The sequence below is a fragment of the Oryzias latipes genome, chromosome 7, assembly GCF_002234675.1.
Source record: "Oryzias latipes chromosome 7, ASM223467v1".
Classification (NCBI taxonomy): Eukaryota; Metazoa; Chordata; class Actinopteri; order Beloniformes; family Adrianichthyidae; genus Oryzias; species Oryzias latipes.
The window spans coordinates 16,146,776-16,174,643 of record NC_019865.2 but is presented as its reverse complement, the minus strand read 5'-3'; the positions used below and the strand labels follow the sequence as shown (position 1 = coordinate 16,174,643).

Below are 27,868 nucleotides of genomic sequence, written 5' to 3'. Positions count from 1 at the left end.
GATATGAGCAATCACATGAAAGCCGTTCTGTAGTGGGGCTATCATGGGCGGGTAAACCTGTGAGAGCTGTTGTGTGTGCACTTTGGGAAAATGAGAGCTGATTGATGTATTTGTGATGAAAATCCCACATCTGTTGGATGGGAGATCAACAATTGCCTGCCAAATTGTCTTCCATCAAGCTGGCACAGGTAATGTTCCCATTTTGTCTTCCTCCATTAGCAGTTGACATATTTATCTAAATGTGTGGTTACAAAGTAAGTCTCATGTTGCCTAATTATATTGTAATTGCAATCTTTTTGAGAATCTCAATAGAACGTGTCTGTGTTTAAAAAAAAAAAAGAAAACCTTACTCTGCAGCTGATTTTGTTATTTCTTTAGTTTTAGTCATTCATTTGAGAAAAGCATAAACTTACATTCTTATCAGTTCTGCACGCAGATATTATATGCATGCTTTTGTTCACTTGCTGTTGCCTCATGGGGTGACGAAAGAGTCAATGGGACACAATAGCTGACAGATCTGTGAACGGCAGACATGCTCCATTTCTGTTTTCTCTGTCTTTTCCTCTAATGCCTGCCAATGCTGTTATTTAAATACGAAGGCTTCTTTCCTGCTGCCGTAAACAGCAAGTCAATTTCTACTGCAAGTTATTTGCAGTTTGCTTACATTTCTGCACAGTGATGCATCACATCAATGGCACAAGATACTTCATGCAAATGTTTTCCCTTGTGGTCTCCATGAGGTTTTCCTTCTACTAAGCATTCCTCCAAATAAATTTTTACCTTCAGAGCCAATGGCTTATTTAAAAACACAATATCGTAGGCAAATGCAACCAGTCATCCATGATGGTTTACACCTTTTCCCAGAGGGAAACACGACATCTAGGCTTACTTCTGGTTTGCCTTGTAGTAGGAGTGTATGCAGTGGTAAAAGGGAAGAAAATTAATTATAAGGACCATCAGAAATTCTCTAAAAATCTATTTTTCTCACGCAGATTTGTGAAGCAGCTCTTGCTTTAAGACCAACAAGCCATGAATACTTCTAAAGAAAGCAAAACTGTGATTAAATGAGCTTTTAAAAGAAAACATAATCCCTGACATTTCAAACTACCAATTTTGTGACTCTTTTATTCAAACAAGTGTTTTTGTTGCCTAATCCACTGACTAAAGTAAAGTTGTTACAAAAGCATATTGCTGAAAAACATTTTTAATTCTTGTCCCTAAGTCATTGGGACATGTGTGCCAATGTTAAACACAATTTTGTTCTGCAAAAATGATGAGTTGCTCGACCTCATATTTTTGTTTGGCAAAACAGAAAATACTTTAGTTGTTTATCCTTTGTGTAACCACCCTCTAACACATACAACCTTTAGACTTTCAGTGATCCTCAGCTAATCTGTCTGGAGTTTCTTTTCTTATGAAACTAGATTATTTTGCAATACAGATCAGCCCTTTAATGAGTTTAGAAAATGTGTAAGACAGAATCCGTTGGGAGTTTCTATTCTTTGGCCAATAATTGGCAGGTGTTTCTGCCAAGAGAACATCAAACAAAGACGTTTCAGGTATTTTAGCATATCCAACTTTAATGAAAATAAAATGTGATTTGCTGAAACGTCTTGTATCTTGTGCTTTTTCTCAAGGTTCAAATTATTATTGTAATACATTTTTGTGAGAAAGCTCATTTGCAGGCGTTGATACCATTTGATACAGAACCCAATAAAAGATTGACCTTTAAAACCTAAAGCTCACAAAAAGCAATAAAAAAATGATACTTTTTGATAAGCAAGCGACATTTATTTGTGAAAATTCATAAATTAATTAACTCATTAAGTGTGGTAAAACTTTAGCCACATTTACTGTTTTTATGGGATTGTAATTCATTTTAACCACGATCATCATATTATAATTTTTTTGTCAATACGATTCATAGTCAATATTGGTTCACTTTGGACCATCCGATTCAATCTGATTCACTGACCCATGACAAGTGTAAATTAAATGTGTACAAACAAACAAACAAGTAAACAAGAATTAATGGCAAATTCATTCACATTTTAGTTTTATGAAGTTCAGCCCACTATTGTTTCTCCACATCAAAACATTACAATACAAACAGAAGATTATTAAAACATTCTACCACACTGTTTGCTCACATATTTTTGCAAAATTCAAGGTGTTTCCACACATTGGACTGTAATGATGGCTTGATCATTTTTTGCTGCCATCACGTGTGTGTTGTCTGCTTTGAGGGACTTGGTCGTTTTTACGTTATAGTAAAAAACAACTACTGTGCCTCAGTCCAAATGGTATTTTACAATATTCATTATAATCAATTTGCTTCCATTTGAAGCAAGGGTATAATACTATAGCTCGATCTGATTAAAAACGTGCCTCTGACAGATTGATCTGGTTGGATCGTGGGAACTGATTTATCAAGTATGTTGATTAATCGGGGAAAAATACCGGAAGAAGAAAAATGAAGAAAGTCAACAATTTGAAATGTACTGAGTTTTTATTGATTTAATCACTTCTAAAACACAAGAAGAATTTGTGTGCTTTTTTTTTTTTTATTTAAATAAAATCATACAGCAGGAACCTACACTTTTGTCTAGACATGACAACAGAAGTGGGCTTCTTAAAGACCTCATGAGAGACTTCACCCAAGAGGAGCTAAACCAACACAGGCGCTATGATTCCTGATCTTAGTCAGGGAGTTTGCAGTTGAACATCAGTTTCTAGATTTGAAACTCCATAAAGAGGCGGAGTCACCCCGTTAAACACAACAAGCCCAAACCCGTAGACCTGTGTGGAGGAGGACAGAGAGGAGCGAGGCGGCGAGGGAGGGGTGGCTTCCGTCACAACTGGGACACAGTTCTGTCTTTTGATTAAAAAAAATATAATAAATAAACCGGGGGGCTCACGGCTCCCAAAACGGTTCACATTCGCGTGTTTGTGGGACACTTTGCTGGAGGGCGCCGCGGTGGAAATGCGATGTTTGATGGCAGTAGAGGAGTGTTTGCAGCGCTCCCCAAGAAGAGGCATCACGGCGCGACTTGGCTAACGTTACCTCGCTAACAAGGTCAGTTTGAATTTGGGGTTCCACTCTCCCTGCCGGGGCATTGAGGGTTACCCCTTGACCGTTTGTATGGTAGCGATGCGATCTAATCCGGGGAATAATCGCGGTTTCCCGTTCTTCGACAGGACAGGTAGAGACCTACATTTGTCACCAGCGCTCTCTCTGGGTGTTAGCTTGTTAGCTTCTTTAGAAGGATCAGCCGCGGTGATTTGCCGAGTTAACTTAATAAGTACGCCGATTCGCGTAAACACCGATGTTTAAGTTGTTGCTTTCAAGCTGTGTTTGTAAAGGGCTGCTCCGCTGATGGTATCGAGGAGGCATCAGCCAAACTACAGTTTGATAGAGCTTTATGTTTGCCACTCTCCGGCAGCTCACTGCTCGTTTCCGCCTAGAATAAAACAGGTGCATTTCTGCGACAGGAGGATGGACGAATAAACTCCAGGCGGCCGACCCTTCAACGGGGTATAGTTTTTACTTTTCCGCTTTAGTTTAGACGGAAACGAAAGACTTTGGTGTGGGTTTAAGTGCAGTGGACTGCGAAATACTGCTTTTTCAAGGTTGGCCGTCATAGGCAGCGTTGTCATTTAAGGCCTCGTGCATTTGGTCGTACTGAAACGGGCTCGGTAGCTAATGTGTGGTTAATGAGCTACAGCTAGCCTCTATCACTTTAAATAAGTAACTTTCCAGTGAACTAGCTATTAAGACTCAAACCATTAGTTTTGCAATATTTAACTTTGATTTTTAGGTCTGCGGTCTGGCTGTACTAGTACACATGTTCCTGTTTCTAACCACAGCAACGGTGTGATGTAAAGTAAAATGTTCGGTTTAGGAGCATTTGCTTTCATGATCATGTTGGCAACTATAAGTCTGGGAGTAACTAAACTGATGTTTTTTCCTGTCAACTTCCTTTCCCCCTGTATATATTAGTTTATCTTTTCATTTAAAAGATATATTTTTAGAAGTTCCTTGTCCAGTAGTGTAACTAGTCGTCTCTCTTTTTTTTTTTTTTTTTTTTTTTTTTTTTTTTTTTTTTTTTTTTTTTTTTTTTCAACTTGTCCTGTCCAACAGCTAGGCAAACAGATGAGAGCTGAGGGCCTCTTGTGTTGGACATATTTTATTCTAACAAGAGGGGTTATTCATCTTCAGACAAACCAAAGGTATGTCTGAATAAACCCCTTTTGTAATTGAGGCCAAACTTTATTAATTTCAATCATGTTTGAAAATCTTTGGTGTTGGACCGGACGGAAAAGGAAAGAGGGGAACAAGAGAGAGGGACGTTAGAGAGAGGGGGGGGTAGGAGGGTGATAATAGGAGGGGAAGGGGGGTAAGACCATGAAGCAGCATAGAGCAGGCAGGTTTACTGGTTGTTTATCGTTACGGTACGGTTCAAATGTAGTACAAAAAGGGCGGGGCCTGTTCACACACACTCAAATATTATCAACACACCTGCTAGCCGCAGAAATGTCCACATGTCAACATGCACACAAAACAGATAGTGTTCACGAACGCATACTTATGCCTTTAAACCAACTAGTGTGAAATCTTTCATTCATTCAATCATGCAAACTATTAGTGCAAAGGTGAGCTAACACCTGTGCTCAGGTGAGTGTTTATGTTCTTCTAAAATGGATGGTGGAATGTGAAAAGAAGGAGGAGGAGCGCCCAGCCACCCCCACACCCATACCCCCGCCGCAGCAGCAGCGGCAGCCGGAATTCCCCCAGCGCCACACGGGAACAGGCAGGGAACAACCGCCCCCCGGGCGACCAAGACCGCCACCCAGGCCAGGGCCAGCAGGACCGCCGCGAGGCCCCCAGAGCCAGAGAGCAGGGAGGCGCAGAGGGAAAGAGAGCGCCGCCCCAGCCCAGCCAGGAAAGCAGCCCCCCGCCGCGCCGGAAGAGCCCAACGCAGGGCCCCACCGGAGAGGGACGCCCACAGCCCCAGACGAGCACCCCACCACCACCCAGGAGTTCCGGGCATCCCCCCGCCCCGACCCCAGGTACGAGCCAGGACCCCCCAAGGGAGACCCGCTCCGCACTCCAGGCAGCCACCCACCCGGCCCACGGTTGGTCCAGGTAGGAGCAAGGCAGGGGCCCGCCGCCCCCGCCCAGGAGGGGGGAACCCCGGGGAAAAAAGGGCGGCCCATAAGGGATGTTATAAATATGGCCCGACCAGGCTCGGCCATGTTGGAAGTTTGGCGGGGCCCAGCGCCCAGGGGCAAGGACCAGGACCCACCCCCCAGGGACACGAACACCCCCGGCTCAGGTGTAATATGAACCCCCCCACCGCGCGGAGAGAGCACCGCCGGTCCCAGGGAGCCGGCACCCAAGGGACACGGCCGCCATCGCCAAGGGGCCCACACCCCCCACCAGGGACGGGGTAGGGGACAGATGGACCCAGGTCCCACCTTCCTTGTAAAATGTGTGTGCGTGTATGGGTGTTTGAGAGGGTGTTTGTGTGCATGTGTGTGTGTTTATGTTTGAATGTATATATTGAAGGGGGAGGGGTGTGTGTACTAAGGGGGGTGCAGTTAAAATTGGCGAGTAGGGCACTAAGGGGACATCTCCTGATTACTCACAGTGATGTCCCCTCACCCTCCACACCAAGGGGCCCTAAATGTCTAAGGTGCGGTTAAAATTGGCGGGTAGGGTGCCAGGAGGACATCTGCTGCTTGCTGGCAGTGATGTCCAAGCACCCCCCCTACCAAGGACCCTACGTGTCTAAGGTGCAAATAAAACCGAAAGAGGGGGGGCCCACTTCATACGGCAACCATAGGAGGGGGGCCACTCCCAAGTAGCCCCCCCCCAAGGCGCATCGCAGGCTAAACCCCCCACCCCCTCACCCTAATATGAGGTTATATAAGGAAGGGGGTAAGTTGGGGACAGCTGGTAGACTGTCCCCCGGTGGTCAAACAGCCGTCCCCCAGCCCACCCCCAGCAAAGGGGCCAGGGCCACCCAGCCCAGGGGCCCACCCCCGGAGGCGCCGACACCCCAGGCCCGGCACCACCCACCCCACACAGAGAGAGAGGAGCCAGAAAGCGTCGCCCCCCCCCGGAGCAAGCCCAGGCCCCCACCCCCAGACGCCGGCCCTAGAAGAGCTCTGGTCAGGCCTCGACGGGACCGAGGAGGCCAACCGGCCGAGGCAACCGCTGATTGCCTCAGCGGAGACCCCGACCCGCTAGCCCCCCCGACCCGTACTAATAATGGGCCCCCCTCCCCCCCAGAACGCCCCCCCACAGGACAGGGCCGACAAGCCCCCCACCCCACCCCACCCCAGACCCCGCAGCCGAAGCGGGTGACACCCAGAGTGACCGGGGGCCCCGAGAGGGTTGCCCCGTCCCGTCCCAGAGCCAGGGAAGGGCCGATCCCAGCCCCAGGTGCAGATGGGCAGCCCATCCGGCGCCGCTGGGCCCCCCCCACCCGAGCAGGGCCCCCCGCCAACCCCCCCCAGCACAGGCAAAGGGACCACCCCCCCAAGCCAAGCCAGACCACCACCCCACCCCCCCACCACGCACCCCCACACCCAAGCCCAGAGGACCACGCAGCGCCCCAGCCCGCCCCACCCAGGCACCGGACCCGACCCCCCGACCAACGGAGCCCCCCACCGCCCCCGCCAGGCACCGGAAGCCCCGACCCCCACCCCAAACCACGGCAGAAGGGCAAGGAGCAGCGACGACCAGGCCCTCCACCCCCTAAGTCATGGAGTCAACCACAGGAGACCAGAGAGACTGAATTCTTTCAAAGTTACTTGAGCTTTGGGCTGACATTTTTTCCAAGCTGATATGATCAAACAGCAGATTTCTGTGTTGACTTATGTTTATATTTTTCTTGTTTTTCCAATTTATTAAAATAGTTTTTTTGGCAATACAAAGGGTTATGAAAATGATAGATGCTAATCCTTCTTCTATATCGATGGCACTCATGTCACCAAGCACACAAAGTGACGGTGAGGCAGTGATTGAAACCTTAAGCCAGACTGATAAATCGGCACATACCTGCTGCCAGAGAGCCCTGACAGGAGTGCAGAACCACAGTGCGTGCATGTAGCTGTCGGGTAGATTATTATCACAGTGCTCGCAAATGTCTGAGTTACTGAGACCCATCTTGAACATCCTCTGTCCAGTGTAGTAAATTCTGTGAAGAGTTTTGAGATGGATAGCTGCAGATTTGGACTTTTTGTCAGTTTAAAGGTGTTTAGACAAAGTTCTGACCAGAAGCTTTCATCTGTGCTGATGCTCAAATCTGCATCCCATTTTTTTGTTGGAAGGGCAATATTGTTATCTAAATTACATAAAAGTTTGTATATTTTGGAGAGAGTTCTATTCATTGAAAAATTAATCAGAGTGGTAACTACATCTGGTAGCTTTAAATCGTCGTCTTTAATTTTATACTTTTTAGTAATACTTGATTTAAGTTGCTGATATTCCAAGAAGTTATTTATTCCATGTTTGTCTTGAAGTTCCTGGGGGGTTATGAATCTTCTATCAATAATTACGTGCTCTAGTTGTTTTATGCCCCCTGCTTGCCAAGCTGGGAAGTGAATCATTTTTTTGTTAATAAGGATGTCCGGGTTGTTCCAGATGGGTGTCATTTTGCACGGTTGAATTGATGATTTTGATATTTTGAGAAATTCCCACCAGGCTGTTAAGGTGGCATTTATATTAATGCTTTTGAAACAATCCTGTTTTTTAACTGTTTGGCTAATAAATGGTAGCTGTGACAGGTTGATCTTTCCACATAACACCTGTTCCAAGTCTAACCATGAGTTGGTTTCTGGATTATTTTTTAACCATTTTAAGATATATTGTAATCTATTTGCAAGAAAGTATTTGTGGAAATTAGGTAGTTCTAATCCTCCACAGCTTTTTGCAGATTTTAAAGTTTTTAGACTAATTCTTGCAGGTTTGTTGTTCCATAGAAAGCTTGATATGGATGAGTCTAATGTTTTGAACCATTTTAATGGCGGTTGTGTGGGAATCATTGAGAAGAGATAATTAACCTTGGGTAAGATTTTCATTTTAACCGTGGCTACCTTGCCCATAAGGGACAGAGGCAGGTTGGTCCAGCGTGTTAGATCGTCCTGTATGCTTTTCAGTAATGGGGTGTGGTTTAGCTGCACCAGTTCTGATAGTTTGGGGGAAAAGTAGATACCCAGATATTTGATATTTCCTGTTTTAACTGGAATTGTGAGTCTTTGTTCCATATTCCTGTTGAGTGGTAATAAAACAGACTTATTCCAATTAATGGAATAGTCTGATATGGAGGAGAATTCATTTATGATCATTGCTGTTTCATTTACAGAATGTAAATTCCTTAAAAACAGTAATATGTCATCCGCATAAAGACTAATTTTATGATGGCTGTGTTTGGTTTTTATTCCTATAATGCTCTCATTCTGTCTTATTGCTGCAGCTAAAGGCTCAATGAATATAGCAAAAAGAGAAGGAGAGAGTGGGCAGCCCTGTCTGGTTCCTCTTCCAAGAAAAAACCTGTTTGAAGTCTGTTTATTAGTTCTAACTGATGCATTGGGGTTGTGATATAATATTTTGATCCAATTGATGAATGCTTCTCCAAAACCAAACTTATGGAGGGCAGCAATAAGGAACTTCCAATTAACTCTGTCAAAGGCTTTTTCAGCATCCAGCGATAGTACCGTCATTTCCTGTTTTTTAATGGTGGCAAAGTCTATTATATTAACTAGTCTACGGACATTATCATCCGAGTGTCTGCCTTTGATGAATCCAGTCTGGTCGAAGTGAATTATGTGAGGAGTGATTTTTTCTATTCTCTGTGCTAGTGCTTTGCAGATAATTTTTACATCTGCATTGATTAAAGAAATGGGGCGATAGCTTGAAGGACTAGTGGGATCTTTGTCTGGTTTTAGAAGAAGAATTATGTTGGCTGAGTTCATGTTAGGTGGCATTGATTGGCTCTCATTAATAGATGTGACAGTTTTATAAAATGTTGGTGCCAGTTGTTCCCAGAATTCTTTATAAAACTCAGCAGGAAAGCCGTCAGGCCCTGGTGCTTTACCATTAGGCATAAGTAACAGAGCTTCATGAAGTTCAGACGGCAAGAGCGGAGAATCTAAGTTTGTGATTTGATCCTCATTTAGCCTGGGTAGGTTTACATTATTAAGAAATGAGTCAATACTTTGCTCTGACGGATTGATCTGCGGTGTGTACAGGTTTTTATAAAAGTTTTCAAATTCGTTATTAATTTTGACCGGGTCATGGGTGACATTTCCTGTTTGGTCCATAATAGAGGTGATTGATGATTTTTCTCTGTTAATTTTAAGCTGATTAGCCAGAAATTTGCCAGATTTATTAGAGTTTTCAAATCTTTCAAGTCGTAGCCTTTGTATTTGAAATTGTGTTTGTTTATTAATGATGTCATTTAACTGCAGCTTTAAATTTTTCAGATCTCCCAGAATGCGTTCCTGTGCAGAAGCAGCATAAGCAGTCTCCAGGGTTTTGATTTTATTTTCTAATTCTAATAAATCTGCTTTCTCTTTGCGTTTTTTGTGCGTTGAATAAGAAATGATTTTCCCTCTCATGACTGCCTTTGCTGCTTCCCAAAGAACGCACGGTGGGATGTCTGGAGTATTGTTGAAGTCTAAGAAGGTTGCCCACTCTTTTTTAAAGAATTCAAGAAATTCCTGGTCCTTTAACAGAGACGTATTAAACCTCCAGGTTGTACCAGAGGGTGTGGATTTTTCCCTAGAAATGTTTACAGAGACTGGTGCATGATCACTGATAATAATTGGATGGATATTGGAGCTTTGAATATTTTTTAAAAGAGAGTTACTGATTAATAAATAGTCTAAACGGGAGTGTGAATAGTGAACTGGAGAAAAAAAGGTGAACCCTTTAGTGCTTGGGTGACATGAGCGCCACGCGTCGCAGAGACCCAGATCATTCATGTACTGCTTTAGAATACTTGCAGACCGCCATGTACGCTGATTTGCTGCTGTGCTGAGTCTGTCAAGTTCAGGGTCCAAAACAAGGTTGAGGTCTCCTCCTATAATGATTGTGGAGTCAGAGTGAACTGAGAGTGAGGTGAAGAATCTGTGAAAGAAGGAAGAGTCGTCAACATTAGGACCATAAATACTCACTATACAATAGTCCTTATTCTGAATGGATATATTAATGATTACAAATCTGCCTTCTGGGTCAGTAACTGTATCCTTATGAGTAAAATTAAGATTTTTATTAATTAAAACAGCAACTCCTCGTTGTTTGGAGTTGTAACTGGCAGAGTATATAACTGGAAATTGTAAGCAGCACATAAGGTGATCCAAAGAATCTGATAAATGGGTCTCCTGCAGTAGAGCTATATCTGCTTTTAGACCATCCAGGTGATTTAACACTTTCAGTCTCTTTGGCTCAGAGCCAAGTCCACGCACATTCCAGCTAACGATGTTAAGACTGTTCATAACTGCTCTGACTGAAAAGGTGTAAAGCTAAGTAGTGCTTGTGTGCCAGTCCGTGTGCGCGTGCCCGCATTTGAGAAGCGCTGTGCGCGTGAACGTTTTCTGGTTATGTGAGCTGTGTGTCGCGTGCGTCCTATGAGAGCCTGTGTGAGGTGATTGCAGTATGTCAGCGTGTGTGTGCGGGATCGCATGTGCACGCCCCTGTGTGCGCTTGTGTGAGCGCGCGCCCGTTCCGTGCATAAATAAATACTTACCGAGGATGAGTTGCTTCCAGGTGATTTACATATAATGAGGGGGGAGAGGGGGGGGGGGAGTAAAGGAAAGAAAAAAAGAGATAGAAGGGAAAACGAAAACAACAACAAAACAACAATAGAAACATCAGTGGGACTGAAGTGACGAAGAAAAAAAAAAAGACTGTTTTCCTGCGATCGAGGTGTGGATTATTGATGATCCGGTTTTCCATTCATTGAAGTTAGTTTAGCGGGTTTCTTCTGGGCAGCGCAGATGTTCTCAGCGCGGATCTGAAAGCCTTCAGCACAGCCAGGGGGTGATCTCCGGGTCCCGGAACAGCCGTCCGTCCACGTACAGTTTGTCAACGGCCACAATCGCTCTCGAACCAGCAGCAAGATGCTTCCTCCTCAGCGGGAACAGGATCTTCCTTCTACGGAGGATTTCTGCCGGGAACTGGTCATTCACGCTGTAATGCGTGCCTCTCAGTTCCCGTCCGCGGCCCTTCACCAACTCCTTCTGTTTGAAATGTTCGAATTTAGCCACAATAGGACGCGGGCGCTGGTGGTCGGACCTTCTTCCTCCGAGGCGGTGAACCCTGTGGAAAGAGATCTTCTGCACCTCCTCCTGGGGGAGCTTCAGGTGGACCTGTAAAAAGGATCTCACGGTGGCTTCGGGGTCTTCTCCTGCTTCCTCTGGAACCCCCGCGACCACTAGATTGTCCCTCATGCTCCTCGACTGAAGATCCAGGAGGGTTTCCTTGATGGATCGGTTCTCCTCGGAGAGACGGGCGGTGTCACTGCTCAGGGTCTTCACGGTCTCTCTGAGGGCCTGGTTCTCCGCTGCGAGCTCCCGCACCTGCTGCTGGCTGAATTCCAGAGACTCCCGCAGACCTTGAAATTCTCTATGGAGGATCTCCAGCAAATTGAGGCGGCCATCAAAGCTGGAGAGCTTTTTGTCAATCGAATCCAGGATATCGCTCATTCCGCTGCCCGGAGAGGACACAGCCCCGGGAGAGTCCTCAGGCCGTTCACGCTTGGCGGAGGGGGTGGTGGTGGCGGTTCTGGGCTTCACCATGTTGCAGGTATTAAAACACTCGTCGATGAAATTCTCCAGGTCCTCCAGGCTGACAGAAGCTTAATACTCTTAACAGGTTATGTTAGTTAGCAGGAAATGTTTTAATATGGCGGAAAAATGAAACAAGATCGAAAATGTTTGTTCAAATGCTTACGCGCCGCCAAGTCGACTCACCACACTCGTCTCGCTGGGTCTCGCGATACTACAGCATCACGCCCCTCTGTGTCCACTTTGCTGTCCCGGATAGTCGTCTCTTTACTTTTTGCTGTAAAATTCTTCTGACTTGTCTCCCACCTTTTTAAAGGTAGTTGGAAGCTTCCCCCTGCGTTTGAGGTGATCGAGTCTTTTTGTTAATTTAGTTCCCTTACACTTGTCAATTAAAGTTCTGCTTTCGTGCCAATTTGTTGTGATGTAACTAATTTTAAACTGCTTTTTAAATTGAAACAATATTTTTAGGATGTAAAGCATGATGTGTAATATAAGAATGAATAGGGCTTTATACATAAAGTTGGATTTGTAAAGGATTGTCCCGTTATCGCATCAAGGTTGTCCAAATTCTTTCACGAATTGCTACATAGTACTATTTAGTTAGTGCATTCACCATTTTGTAGAGCTGTCTGAATCTACGGCTGTGTCCAAATTTCCACACTAATCCCTAACTATTAAAAACTGTAGTGCGGAACTAGTTAGTGTCCTAGATTTCAAAAGCATTTCGGACACCATGCTCACTACTTTTTTTTTCTTTTTTTTAAACGGTATATATGATGTCATCGATTTCATGAAGTGAAAATCTTATTAATATTAGCGGTTTACGACAACCATTTATAAATCCACTGAGTTCTGAAGATGAAAATATTGATAGTTAATAAAAAAAAATACATTTAAATACAATTTTCTTCCCAGCAAAAGTTTATCAAATCTAATGCATTGTGGTCTATATTCGCCAACCTAGTGAGCAGCGATTTTGAAATTGTAGTTTCGGACAGCACTACAAAATGGCGAACGCAATATACAGTGCATTATATAGTGTGTAGTGAAAGAATTTGGACATAGCCTACAACTCCAAAATCCAGTGCCCTAGAAACTTCCCAGAAGTCTTTCCAAAAAATAACCAGTGTGCATTGACGTTCACTAGACAGACCACAATGCATTGCGTTTGAACAGTTTTTCATGTGAAAAAAACATTTTATTTGCATGTATAACCTATGACCAAGCACAAAACCTGATGGAAATTTTTGTTGGCTTCACACAATATGTGCAGCCAAGATGCACATTGTTGCATTGCCTGCACAGATTGTAAGTATGTCCAAGGCAAAATGTTGTTGTAATTTAACCCTAACTTTTCTAACTGGATCTGTGCAGTCAAGAAAAAAACCTGTCATGTATTTAGGAAATTATGTGTGTATAGTCATTTTCTTATTTTTTATAAACTATACAAGTTTTCATCCTCGGAGCACAGTGGATGCATAAATAGTCCTCGTAAAATGTTCATATTTAATAGGTTTTTACTTCTGGAGATCGGGCACGTCATATTTGCTATTAAAAAAAAAAGTAGTGAGTATGGTGTCTCCATTGCTTTTAAAATCCAGGGCGCTAGATGGGGAGTAGGGATGGAATTCAGACATGGCCCAAATAATACAAAAGCAAATTGTGATAAGTTTTTATTGTGATTAAAAATGATCTAAATTGAGTGCATTGTTTTGTACTCTCAGTGCACCGTAAAGGTGTACAGTCACTGAGTTCTCTGGTTTCAAGTTCTGCATTCCCTTTAAATTGGGAGAATGCCGTAGTCTTCCAGGAGTGTAGAATGATCTGCTTTGAGATTGCCATGCCAAGTTAGACTGTCATTCAGGCAACAGCTGATTTTGTTTTCATCCCACATATTTCATTATCTTTCACATATTTTAGAGTGGAGGGCAACACAAGGGAAACATCCAACTGCAAAGTAAGGCTTTTCTTGTGGAAATGTTTGTAATTCAGCTCAGGCACTATCTAGAAGCTGCTGCATGTGGTATGTCAATTCAATTGGCCCTGAGTGCCACTGTGCTTTGGAGGGCTAATTATTTCTGATGGTTTTCAAGTTTTAACCACTGTTGTACTACATACTCCTTGAGTGGTTGTAAAATGGTTTTGCCCCCCTAGAAGTGTAAGCAGTTGTGTGAAATGAGCAGAAGTCACAGGCTTGAATCGCTCACCATTGACTTCAAAATATTTCTTACCATTTAAAAAAGAAAAGGTTTATGGCATGTACTATTTCAAAATGGAATTTGTTTTGCATGAATTCGGGAATACTTCATGGACATTGTACAATCAAAACAAAAGTTAGCAAGAGCTGTAAGAGCCTGTAATGGTTATTGTATAATGACAGCCTTTATCTCTTCACCTAAGATTTTAGAACCAGCTAGATGAATTAGTGGACAGTGAAAAATCTAATACATTTTTGGTAGTTTGTTTCCCACAATGGATGTTTTGCCTAACTGCATTTCCTCCTTCAGCTATTTATCCCTTGCCTCTCTGAAACATTTGCAAAACCAATGGTTTATTTTTAGAGACGCCTGCTTGCAAATATTCATCATTTCATATTTAAGTGGAAAGTCAAATTCTACCACATCACTTTGGCATAATTTTGATTCAACATCCTGATGTACTATAGCTGCTGTTGGTAGATGTTTGCTGGAAAATTATACTGCAGTATTTCAAAGAAAATTGAAACTTTGATGGAAAAATCATCATAAAAAACAAGACCATCATCTTTTTTGTGTGTGACTACTGTTAGGAATAAAATGGAAACTTGAAAGTCAAAGAATATTTGCAATGCATTACATCTTTTTTTAAGTTTAGTAAAGTAAAAGCAAAAACATTTCTTTGTAGTTCTTTAAGAGGCTGAAAATTACCAATCAGAACGACCAAAGAGCTTTTTCGGCACATAAGCGCGTGTACCTTTATGGCTGGCAGTTTTTGCAAATAGTTATAGTAATCAGACTTTTCAATTATGTACTTCTTTTTTAAAATCATAATTCAAAATAATATGCAATTCTCAATTGACTAATAATTTGCAAATCGAAAATGCATTTTGAAATTTACTCTACAATAATTTAAAAATGACATTTCAGTACATGGTTTGCTGTAAATTCATTTTAACCCTTGTGCTATCCTAGGCACTTTAACGTTGGGAGTTGGGTCATCTAGACCAGTGTTTTTCAACCAGTGTGTGCCGTGAGAGATGGTCAAGTGCGCTGTGGGAAATTGCCCTCATTAACTGATCTAAAAACATTTCCCATCTCCAGGAAATCAGTCTTTGTTCATCCAAACAGGCCCTGATAAAACACTGAGTAGTTAGGAATATAAAAGATTATACAATTAAATTTTCTTTGTGTTTATTTAATTCTATTAAATACATTTTGATAAGAATGACGTTACCGCGATTTACCTGCACCTATAAGTGTTTGCGGAAAAGTCCCGCCCCTTTAACTGTCTCCGCCAATCATTCTTTAAGGCTTAATCCCATGTCATCAGTCTGACCAATCAGAAGTGGTTCAAGTCTTCACTTCCTTGTTCCAATTTAGCTCAAAAAGTTGCTCAGTTCTAACAAAAATACCAGCTAAAGCTCGTCTTTAGCGGTGTAGCTTTCCACAGAGTCTAGTGTCAGACCGTGGGCCAAATGAACAAAACAATGAAGCTCAGAGACGCGAGTCTTTCTTCCCTCTTTCGGTAGTTTTCACACTACATCTCCCATGATGCACTGGCTTAAATGGACAGTGTCTCAACGCACAATGAGTCCTCCTTGTTTAACGTCTTGAAACCACAACAAATAGTTTCTAAATTTTCTAACGTAACTTTTATTTCATCTTAGAAAAAAACTGCCGCAACTTCCTGCTTTTTCCACCACAACTATCACAAAAATGCACGTTAGATTGCGGGGGGCGCGGGGGGTGGGTGGGTGGGGGGGGGGTGGCTCGATCAATAAAGACCATGAATTTCTGCTTTTTTTTTTTCTTTGGATGCTGGTGCGCCGCGGGATTTTTGGCAAGGTTAAAGTGTGCCGTGGCTCAAAAAAGGTTGAAAAACACTGATCTAGACCCACTAGACAGTGCGCTGAAGCTTTTTTCTTCAATGATTTGTGATCTTCACTGATGTCCATGGATTACATGAAATCCTCTCCACCTTTATCCACCTTTGTCATGGTAGGGAAAACACATCAGTGGTCATCTTGACCTCATAGGAAAGCACAAAAGTTAAAATAACTTAAAATCATCTCATCAATGAATGAAAGTTTAGTTTCTAAACCTTAAATATAAATAAAACATTGGGGGCAAGTTAGAGCAAAAACTGTGTGCTAGGTCTTTCATTCAACATTAATGACTGACTTCACAGAGGTACTGCATGAAAATGGTCAAACATCCTCATGATAAACACACTTTTGAACCTTTTGGAATGTCTTCCCAAAAGAAAGAGAAAAAAACTTTTAGGACTTCAGATGGTGGATGGATGTAAGCCTTTTAGATTATAAATTGGACGTTACTGAAGTTTATGTTTATGAAAGCAGTTGAGATGTTTTTTGCTATTTATAGTGTTGGTATTTTGTTATATGGCTTTGTAGAACTATTTTTCAATCTTGCTTGTTGTATGATTGGTTTTCTGTTTTCAATTGAGCTTAAATGAAATGCCACTAGTAGTCTACTAGTAACTAGTGTTACTTTTTTTTTTACATTTTATGTCTGACCATGGTAAGCTGCCAGTTTTGCATGTTTACATTCATAAATTGTTTCTGTTCTGTCATTTCAGACTCATTTAGGGTGAATATCATCACAGTTTTCTTAGAAACAGGCACTATGTTGTGCTTTGATGGTTTTATTACTTCCTGTAGTCAAACCACCATAGTAAAATAGAAATAAAACCCTTTCGTTTTAAGCATCCATGCTGCTTTTTCTCTCACTTTTTTCTATTTATAACTGTGATATAGCAGAAAATAAATTGCTTCAGAATTTATGCCTGTATTACCATGGATGGTATGACAAAAGGCTGATTTATTTTCATTACACAGAGAGGCTCTGCTACTTTACACATTATAAAGTAGGTTCATCAAATCTAGGTCATATTTTGGAAGAGCTCCTTTCTTACTTCTTACTTTGATGTAGGTAGCCTACAGCCACGTGGGTATGTGGCAACAACCTGAAGGAACATGATGCAAAGGGTTTTGTCTTTTTAATCAGCTTGCATGTGGTAGAGGAACGAGATACTGTTTTCCATGGTAAAATGTCTGTTTCTGTTGATGGGGTAAGCAAAAATGTTCATACAAGGATGGATACTGAAAAACAAGCATGTTCTTTCAGAAGGCAGATAAAAAAAAATGGGATAAAAAATTAACCTTTTGCACCAAAGATGCAACAAAAACGTTACTCCTCCTGATGAAAGCTTTTCACATAAACTAGCATTGATTTAACGTTAACAGATGGCATTTTTCTGGAACTCAGTGGGGAAAAACAAATCAAGATCTCACAAATTATTTTATATTTTTTGCAACTTCATAAAAACCTTTGAAAATACACCTTTTAGGGCAGATGAAAAAAGACAAATGTTTTTTTTTATTGTAGAATTTCCAAAGTAGCTTTGCATAAGAGAAGAGAGAAAAATAGTGTTTTCCTAAAAAGGTTACTCAAAGATCTGAACTGATGAATTCAATTTTTTCCCCTTCAACACTGGAGCTGTAGCTCCAGTCTTTGAATTACTAAAGCTCTTTGACCGTTTGCACAATTATCTTGATTCCAACGGGTTTTCAAAGCTGAGAAAATGAGTTTGCTTATTTTCTGTTGCCAGCGAAAGGTCTGGTGTTAGAGGGTTAAATTTCTCTGTAGACTTAAGAGGATTTTACTAATGTATTGAAACGTAAGAAAAACTAAACGAGGGTTTAAAAAAACTTGTATTTAGATTTCTCTCGTGGTGTCAAAGCTTTACATTTTTAAATGACTTTTTCTTCACCCTCCAGTTGATGTCATTTGATGACATTTTGAAGCAAACAATCAAAATGAAGCACAATTTAAAATTCTTTCACCTTTCAGTATTTCGGAATGTCTGTTTTTAAGCTTTTTCATTCTATGTAACCATATTTGACTGTACTTCAGTACCTTTAATCTCCACTATCCGTCATCAGTGATAAAGTTGACTGCAGCATAATTTTGGAAAGCTTACCACTATTGTTGCAATCTTTCTCTATAAAATGTAGCCATGCATTGGAATGTATTCTCTGCTTAGCCTTGAGTTGTCTTTTTTTACAGGAATTTATTTCCACCATTTGTCATTGAATGTCAAGGCTGAGGCTTCTGTATGCATGTATAAACAGATATGAATACACATGCATATGTGTGATGGATAGTTATAGATTATTTTATTTTGTTTTCATGTAGTGATCAGATCCTTTTAAAAAAAGAATCTTGCAAAAGTGCCAATATGTTCACATTTGGATCAAGATGTAATTACTTGTCTTGCCCAGACACCCACTGAATGTTATGACTTGGAACTGCCAACTGCAGTAAACGGCTGCTTTACCTCCTGAGCCTTTTTATATGACTTGTGTAATGATATTCCCACTACTTTATGAACCAGTAATTGTAGCTCGTAATGATCGGTCATAGTTTTCCCAAACAAGTGTTACATCCTATTTCAGTGTTTTTAACATAAAGGTATATACAGTAAAAAGTTTAGATGGTTGATTGTAGATTAAGTTAATGTATGTAATAGAAATCAAGTATTCTTAAGTAAAATAAGTAAAACAAAAAAGTAAAAAAAAACAACATACAATTGTTTTCACTATTATACAATCTGGGGGTACAGGATATGAGGAAAACTCACAATTTGGGATATTAATGATCAATATCGCGATGACGATATATCTTGCAATACATGAACATTTAACCATTTATCGCGATTTTTCGCTGTCTTTTGCGATACGCACATTGCAAAGCTTGACATTGCGATAACCATAAATTTGCGATTTATTGTGCAGGCCTAATGCAATCTATCTTTTTTAATATTTCAGCCATGTGTCCATAAATGATATTAGAAGACGCGTTGAATAAAAGAAGTTATTGACATTTGACCAAAACTTGGTCAGATCTATCAGTCCTATTAGGGTGCTGTAATAAGTATTTGAAGTTCTTTTGAGTCCAGGTTAAAGTTGCATGATGCTTTTAACTAGGGCTTCACGATATGAGGAAAACTCGTGATATGCGATATTTTAGATGAATATTGCGATAACGGTATAATTTGCTGTATGTAAACAAATAACAAAACAACCAAAAACATTGGTTATTTTGGCTTGTATGTTAAACAATCACTTGTCTTCATACAGTGAAATAAATATTCCTGTAGACACGCTGATCTTTTGAGGTTTGTTTGGATCTTTGTCACACTGTTCTCTATTCTATTCTTTTATCTCCTAGAGTGGGGTGACATGGCTCTCTGACAGGCTGCCAAAGGTCTCTTCATGGATCACACAGGACGGGCGGAAGGGAAAGCACACCACTTGTGAGCATATTCGAGCTCAGTAAAGTCTGACCCACAAGCATATCATCAGCCTGACTTAAGCGGATGTGGCCTTTTCAGTTGTTCATAGACATCTGTTGGGCAGCTCAAAGGTCTCCTGCTATGCACTATAAACAAAGAGACATGAGCTGTGGGAATGTAAGGAGAAGCAGGCTTCTTTCCTGCAGAACTCTACTTCTGGTAATTGGGCTTTTGGTAACAATAGCCCGAGACACTGTGGCTGACCAACAAGGTACAAAGGTGGACATGTTACCAGTGGAACTAGAGGCATCTATGCAGTCCTCTGTACTCTCTGAGCTACAGGCTGCAGCATCTTCCGTAGGTGAAGGGCCACCTACAGCTATTCCAGATTATTCTGCCAAGACTGAGGGAGCGCACACCAACATTCCTGACTCCTCAGCAATTGTGGGCCAGGTATTTCAGTTAAAACTTCCCCCAGGAAAAACCCATGCAAGTTGCAATGTCCATGTAAGTATTCCTACATTTTTTTAACATAATGGTAAAAAAATGTGCATATATATGTAAATATTTTCTTTGTTGACAGTTGAACAATCTTCGACTGTAAGTCCTGCAAAAAATAATTATACCTATTAACATTTCTGTGGATTATTTTTTAAGGAAAGGCACTATATCACAGAACTCAACTTTTTAATGTTTTTGGACAAAGTTCTTCAGGTTCTAGATAATTTCAATTATTTTCTGAGAGTTTTAAAGTACTTATTAATTATCTGTTAGTGCAAAAACACAACACAATTTTTATTTAGACATAATTAATATATATATTTAATATATTTAAAAAAAAAACTACAATGCCAATAATGCAAATATAAACAGTAAAGCTTTCTGATCCTTAAAATATGATATGAAAGGGCATTACTACATTTTTTGATATGACAGTGCTTCCTCTTAATTTAGAATGAATGTGTGGTAGTAAAGCTTAATGCATAGGCCTAAACAACAAAAATGCTTCTTTTTTAATCTTTTTGTATTTCTATAAAACCAGGGATAACATAAAAATATTTTATTTTACTGCATGTCAAATGCACCAAACTTTTACGTCTTCCTTTTTTAGGTCTTGCATGTTTTTTATTTGTTTGACATTAACATTTGTTCTGATCAGACATCTTATCATCCATAGTAAATTGTAACTTCTGTTGATAGAATTCACTAGTGAAATGAATGTTTTCCATCTTGCTACACCTTTCATACTCCTGTTTTAGAACTAATCATGTCTTTTCTTTTCCTTTTTGAAGCTCACTGAGCTGGGAAAAAAGTCTTTACCTTCCTGGCTTTGTTGGGATAAGGAGAGCTGCAGTCTAAAAGGTTTGGCTCTGGATCGAGATAAAGGTTCATATCGTATCTTGGTTTCAGAGGAGGGTCTAGCTGAGAACACAAGCAGCCAAGTATACCCCAGCACAGTATTTTCTATTGAAGTATACCCAGAAGATCGGGCAGACACTGAGCCAGCACTTTTCACTCTACAGTCTGATAGTAGCCTGCAACCTTTCACATGTATGTCTGAAGAGCCTGTTACTGTCCTAACTGTCATATTGGATGCAGACTTGACAAAGATGGTTGCTAAGCAAAGGGTCAATTTACTGAGTGTTATGAAAAAATTCTCACATGTGCCATTGGAACACATGAGAGTTGTCCCTGTTGTGAACAATCGCTTATTTGACATGACTGCTTTCATGGCTGGGCCAGGAAATGCAAAGAAAGTTATTGAGAATGGGGCCCTTTTGTCTTGGAAAGTAGGATGTTCCCTAGATCATGACAGCATCCCTGACATAAGCAGTGTTCAATATTCAGCAAAAGATGGGACAATGTCAGCCAAGCTTGGTTATCCTGTGGTTGGTTGGCATATTGTCAACAAAAAAACTCATGTAGTAAAACGGGTCAGGCGGCATTTGAACAATACTCCCACTCCAGTACCATCCCTGCTTCCTCCAACGGTTAGTCAAGAACCTCTTTCGCGACCTGTTCCAACCCCAATCTCACCCTTTATTGCACCAGCAACAGATATTTCTGCTCCCCCTGTTCGAGGCCCTTTGCCTCTTCCAGTAAAGCCAACCATGAGGGTCAGAGATCAGATAGCACATACTCCTGTCTTTGGACCTCCCCAACCTACCAGAGTATTAGGAACTACAAGCACCCTCCCTATTCAACCTGCCACAACAAGGCCTACAATTGCGGAACCCACTGCTATGCCAACAGCCCCCAGCACCACCAAGAAACCCAAACCTTCCTCTACAAAGAAACCCAAAAAGTCCAAATCCTCAACCCCAGCTCCTCGACAGCCAAAGTCCACCACAGTTAAAACACCTAAAATCAGAATAGAATCAAATACCACTCCAGTGATTCGCAACTCAATTGATCATGTGATTGCATGGGTTGGCACTTACTTTGAGCTTAAAATTGCTGCTGATACATATTATGACATAGAAGATGGGACAACCGACAAGCTGCGTTTGACTTTGCTCAAGTCCTCCAAAGAACCAGTGAGTGAAACGTCATGGATTCAGTTCAACAGCACCATCCAGCTTTTGTATGGCCTTCCAGAGGATGAAGGTAATCATGAGTACTTTATGATGGCTACTGATAAAGGTGGCCAAAGCATCATGGATGCATTTGTGGTTCAAGTCAACCGCTGGTCTAACAACGACAAACCTTCAGTCATGTTTGCTGCTCGATTTGAAGGTGATCATAAAAGTTTAAACGGTGATGTCAATAAGAAAATTCTTCTCATCAAAAAGTTGGCATATGCCTTTGGCGATAGGAACAGTAGTACTGTGACCTTGAGAAACATCAGAAGTGGCTCCATTGTTGTTCAATGGACCAATAACAGTCTTCAGCAAAACCCTTGTCCAAAGGATCAGATTACAGTTCTCAGTAACAGAATCTCAGATTCCCAAGGAAAGCCCAAACCGGCCTTCATCAAAGCCATGGAGCCTGAATTCATAACTATCAACATCTCTGTTTTTGGCACCAATGAATGTCAGAGATATACTTTCATTCCTCCTGGAGAGATTCCAGTGCCAATTCTTCCTACACCTTCGCCTTCTCCCGGGACAGACCGTAGAAGCAGCGATGATGTTTACCTGCACACAGTTATTCCAGCTGTAGTGGTGGCAGCACTGCTACTCATAGCTGGCATCATTGCTATGGTCTGCTACCGCAAGAAACGCAAAGGAAAGATGACCACAGAGGAACAGGCAACTTTCATCAAGAAGGGAGTTCCAATAATATTTGCAGACGAGTTGGATGATTCCAAATCACCTCCTTCTTCCAGCATTCCTCTTATCCTTCAAGAAGAGAAGCCCCCTCTTCCTCCTCCAGAGTATCCAAACATGCCAGGACCCCATAGCAGCCTACTCAACCAGGATCTAATGGAGGATTTTTTAATCTATCAGGATGATGATCCGAATGCTCCACCTTACCAGCCCCCACCACCATTTACCGTACCCATTGAGGGCAAAGGCTCACGTCCCAAAAATATGACGGCTTACAGGTCCCCACCTCCTTATGTGCCTCCCTAACCCACATTGGAGCTTGGATCATAGAAAGCAGAGATTTGTAGAAATGCTTCTCAGAAACTTTTACAAGGGTAAATACAGTTGTGCTCTATGACTTGGCTTTGACTTTTTAGAAGAGGACACAACTATATATATCTGACCATCACAGAATTGACACTGTAACATAAGATTTTACTTCTATCATGGGACAGATGGATGGAAAACATTTTTAATTCCATCACTTTTTTTTTCTTCTTCTGTTCTTTGGATCTGCTTTTGACTTATTGCATTTTGTTTTGCTTTTATTATTTCTGTCTGTTTTTGCCAAGAGGAGACAATTTTATCTTCAATGATGTACTATTTCTATTGTATAGAAAATAATAAAGAAGCAGGAAAGACTGAAGTCCACAGGGTCTTTTTGCAGATGTCACCATGACAACAGACTTGAGGCTCTCCCTCACAGTGTTAATCTTTATGAGTTCTAAATCATTCTTATCTACCCTTCAGCCAGGTTTACTAAGATTTTGCACTTGTTATTTCTAGAGGGAAGGAAATGCAAAATGGCAAGCTAAGAGCATGAAACTTTTATTTACACAGTTTATGAAACATACATTTCTGTTTTTACTTTGCTTCCTCTTGACAATAACTTGCATACCTTGCACTTATGCAAACTCTTGTTAAACCTCTGTCTTGCGCAGATTTGAAAGCATTTAGTTATAGGTTGGTGAAGAAAGGAAAAAGTATTTTTGATATTGGTGAAGTTTGACCACAATTCCTCTGGTACTTGATCACAAAAGACATAACTCTGATCTCATCCATTTTAGAAGTAGCTTCATTATGTTTTGTTAAAATTTGCCACTGAAGCTGTCTGTGAGAAGAATGGTTTCTGCTGTTGCCAAGGTGTTGCCTCTTGTCTCATGGTAATTCTAATGGGGTTTCTACAACAATAACAAAGGGGCGATTGGCATGCTGTGTTTCACAGCAGGTAGGGAATCTATTAATGAGTTGATTCCACTGTCTTGTGTAATGTTGGTTTTATTGGTGTAAGCAGTGGGTGGGTGGGTATAGAGTACTGTATTATCATTGCTCTGCCTCTAGGTCAGTGTTTTTCAACCTTTTTTGAGCCACGGCACACTTTAACCTTGACAAAAATCCCGCGGCACACCAGCATCCAAAAAGAAAAAAAATAAGCAGAAATTCATGGTCTCTATTGATCGACCCCCCCCCCCCCCCCCCCCCCCCCCCCCCCCCCCGCAATCTCACGTGCATTTTGTGATAATTGTGGCCAAAAAAGCAGGAAGTTGCGGCTGTTTTTTCTATGAGATTAAATAAAAGTTAAATTAGAAAATTTAGAAACTGTTTGTCCGTTGAGGTTTCTAGACATTTCACGCGCACTCATTGTGCGCTGGGACACTGGCCCTTTAAGCCAATGCATCATGGGAGATGTAGTGTGAAAACTGCCGAAAAAGGGCAGAAAGACTCGCGTCTGTGAGCTTCATTGTTTTGTTCACGGTCTGACACGGTCTGACACCGGACTCTTTGGAAGGCTACACCGCTAAAGACGAGCTTTAGCTGGTATTTTTGTTGGAACTGAGAGACTTTATGAGCAGAATTAAGAACAAGGAAGTGAAGACTTTAACCACTTCTGATTGGTCAGACTGCTGACATGTGATTAAGCCTTCAACAATGATTGGCGGAGACAGGTAAAGGGGCGGGACTTTCCCGCAAACCGCTATAGCTGCAGGTAAATACCGTCATTCTTATTAAAATGTCTTTAATAGAATAAACACAAAGAAAAAGTAATTTTAAGATCTTTTATATTCCTCACTACTCAGTGTTCTATCAGGGCCTGTTTGGATGAACAAAGAGCTGATTTCCTGGAGATGGAAAATGTTTTTAGATCAGTGAATGATTAATGAGGGTAATTTCCCACGGCACACTTGACCATCTAGTGTGCCGCGGCACACTGGTTGAAAAACACTGCTCTAGGTGTTGCACTGCAAGATTTAACATACTGCTTAAACCATGTCAGTTCAGAAAAAGCATGGGGTTTAACAGGATGTACATACTTGTGTGCCTGTGGAAGAAAACGGCTTCGTAATATCAAGTGTTTTATCAGTAAACTTGGTTGGGGAGTGGGTCTACGAGTGGAAAATTGTTTTATTTTTCAATTGTATGTCTAGATTTATGATTCCAATTATATTAAAAGAAGACAAAAAAATCAATTTGTGAGGGTTTAAAAGATGGTTGACTTGCCTGTCCCAGAAAAGTCATCTATTATTTCCATGTGATGGGAAACAAAGAAACCACAACAATATGTGAATTATGTACATTTCATATCTGATACCACCATAAGAAAAAATGGTTAAATCTAATGTTTTTACTGAGTTTTTGATACAGTCTTAAAAATTGTTTTATGAAAATGTATTAATAAAATGTAAAACTATTTGTAAAGCCTCAGTTGGTGTATAGTCCCTTTTTTATCACCTTGAAGGGGGTTGTAGACACATTTTTGGATAAAGTTGTTTCAAAAATATTTTAGAAAACTGAAGGATAAAACAAAAAATAATAAATGAATACCTTAAAGTAATTTGGTGTTTCTATGATTGTCTAGAGCCAGCAATGCATCACAAAAGCTTCAAAGATATACAAGTTATCCATTACCTGATTAATTGCCTTATTGATTTATTTTTACATCCATTATATAAAGATCAAAAGGTTATGTGAAAGTGGAACTCTGCACTTGTCATCACATTATTGACCGAGTAAACAAAAGCAGCAGACAAGTACTGCCTCTATTTTTGACAGCTTAGCTGAAACAGGACTGCTGCCCCCACAAAGTAAAATATGTGATGCTTTTCATTTTACTCTTAAAACTTGACAGAAACGCCAACATCCTGGCAAAGACAACAAGAAAACATGTCGATAACAAATGGCAAAAATAAATATAAGTCACAATGTTCTTGCTTGTGGACTTTCACTGTGATGCCTAACTTGATGAGTTTCCATATTTCCAATGATGTTCGAATATCGGTCACACTGAGGCCACCTTCAGTCTGTGTAATTCTCAGTGTTGTTGGTGCTTCCTTGCATTCGTCCGATCATAGCAGTGATTTGCTCGAGAGTTTGGGGTTAAATGCTGAAATCATTCACAGGAATTGATATGTTGGTCTTTGCAGCGGAAATACAACCCCAATGTGATTGTGGTTGATCTGTGGCTCTGGTGAAGGAGTCTTTTCCTGATTTCTGACCTGTTGATTATAAATTCCTTTTTAGCACCCCTAGTAAAAAGTAGTACAGCAAGTATATTATACATCATGTACGTGCAGTGTAGGAAGTATACTAACTGAATATTTCTTCAGACTAAATTGGAACATTTTAAGTTTTCAATGTATAGATGGTATGTAAAAGTAAACTCAAAGTATTCTGCCTGACTTATATTTGTGGAATACTTAAAGAAACTACTTTTTGCTAAGGGCAGCAGTAGTTTGGAAGAGAAGTTTGAGAAAAGGACAGCTATCATATCATACAGGTGTTTGAAAATGGCAGGTTTAAATAAAAATAAATAAAGTACGTAACTGTTTTTAAAATTGAGAATCCTGCTTTATCCACTGCACTTTAAAATCTGCAGCACTCTCTATTAATATGTTGTTTTAAGAACTGCTTTCCTGGCCCAGCAGCACTGGAGTTAGTAGGAGTTGGGCTGATCGATTGAAGCTGGTATGAGAAGAGTGCATGAAAGGTAGAGTTAAGGCTATTTTATGCCCCGTCAATCTTACCAGCCTTTTTCTCGCTCATTAATAATGTACTGTAATTGAACATTAATCTATGTTATAAAAAATAGATAACCCCTTGAAAACCTTGTACAGAGGGCTGGTCTTTCAATTGCTCATGTGTTTGGTGCACCCAATTTAAAAACCTGCCGAGGTTGGTTTGCAGGTCTGCACACAAACCGCTCTACTCCTCTTTTCTTTTTTTATTTAGAAGATAAGAGCAAACAAGATAAAACCCAGTACAATAAAAGTATCTATTGCTTTATTATCAATCGAACGTTTTACAATTATGTTTATGCAACAACTTTGGCATCTGCAAAATGCCTAAATATGCAACAAAATATCAATCATAGCCAGTGTTTTGTGTTTAAGAGTTTCTGGATGCTTTTGTTTTAGCTGGTGGGGCAAATCATTTTTCTGCAGTCCCATTTTCCCTAAAACAAACAGAAATGAATGTATGCTGTTGCTAAAAATAAAACAGTTGGAGTGGCCATTAGGTTAATCTGCTCCTAAGGTTGTTAAAACAGGCAGCACAGAAAAAGATGCAAGCAAGTTATTGTTGAGCTTCATTAGCCCCACAAAGCCCAGCATGCATTGCAGTTTATTTCATATTTTGGTAAAGATCTCTATATTTGGGTATGTTGTTTATTCTGTATTTTATTCCAGAAATTCTTGCAGCAAAACAGCTGGTCATTAAAAGAGTTGAGCACTGCAGCTTTTATTTTTCAGAATGTGCTGACAGTAGAGAAAAGTTGTACTCAACTATTGAAGTAATGCACCGTTGTGTCTGGTTAACGAAAAGAAGCATTATTAACTATTTAAATGAGTTTAAGGTTTTCAGTTTATTGAATTATTAATAGTAAAATATATCTAAAGGCTTCTTCCACAATAATCACTTGTTTTTAGGACTTATTTTACTCAGGGAAGTCTAACTAAAAGGCTATTGGTCATTCTGTGAATTACTTTTAATGTTTTGCTGCTTTGTTTTTTGTGTAGGATGAGCCTAAAAATTTGTTTTTTTCCCTATATAGAGGTATATTTTCTGTACATCTATTGTACTTTGTGTAAAATGTCTCATCCTGAAATGAAATCTCAAGGCAAGGCTTCCCATCATCAATGCCTACAGCGCCATCTTTTGAGAGAAAAATGTAAGTATGGCTTTGACCCACTTTCCCTAAATAGTGATATAAATTATGAGCTATATTTTTTCCTTACACATTTCTACAACTTCAT

General features: G+C 40.6%; 1 protein-coding gene across 4 annotated transcripts; it reads left to right on the top strand.

Moving 5' to 3' along the window:
* LOC101165732 (dystroglycan) lies at positions 1–25,322 on the top strand. Of its 4 annotated transcripts, XR_002873528.1 has the most exons (4): positions 2,645–3,076; positions 19,248–19,818; positions 20,604–23,960; positions 24,852–25,322. XR_002873528.1 is itself a non-coding variant. In XM_023956677.1 (3 exons), the coding sequence occupies exons 2-3, from the start codon at positions 19,396–19,398 to the stop codon at positions 22,884–22,886; spliced, it is 2,706 nt and encodes a 901-aa protein (XP_023812445.1). In that variant the 5' UTR covers positions 1–188; positions 19,248–19,395; the 3' UTR covers positions 22,887–23,265. The 4 variants fall into 4 exon arrangements, 3 of the variants coding, with proteins under 3 accessions (XP_023812445.1, XP_020560384.1, XP_020560383.1); XM_023956677.1 differs by lacking the exons at positions 2,645–3,076; positions 24,852–25,322 and adding an exon at positions 1–188 and having other exon boundaries at positions 20,604–23,265; XM_020704725.2 differs by lacking the exons at positions 2,645–3,076; positions 24,852–25,322 and adding an exon at positions 3,125–3,203 and having other exon boundaries at positions 20,604–23,265.
* Positions 25,323–27,868: the final 2,546 nt, after the last annotated feature.

Coding starts and splice junctions, on each gene's coding strand:
- LOC101165732 (XM_023956677.1), top strand. CDS start 19,396: ATGTGGCCTTTTCAGTTGTTCATAGACATCTGTTGGGCAGCTCAAAGG. Junction 19,819..20,603: donor ATGCAAGTTGCAATGTCCAT/GTAAGTATTCCT, acceptor TCCTTTTTGAAG/CTCACTGAGCTGGGAAAAAA.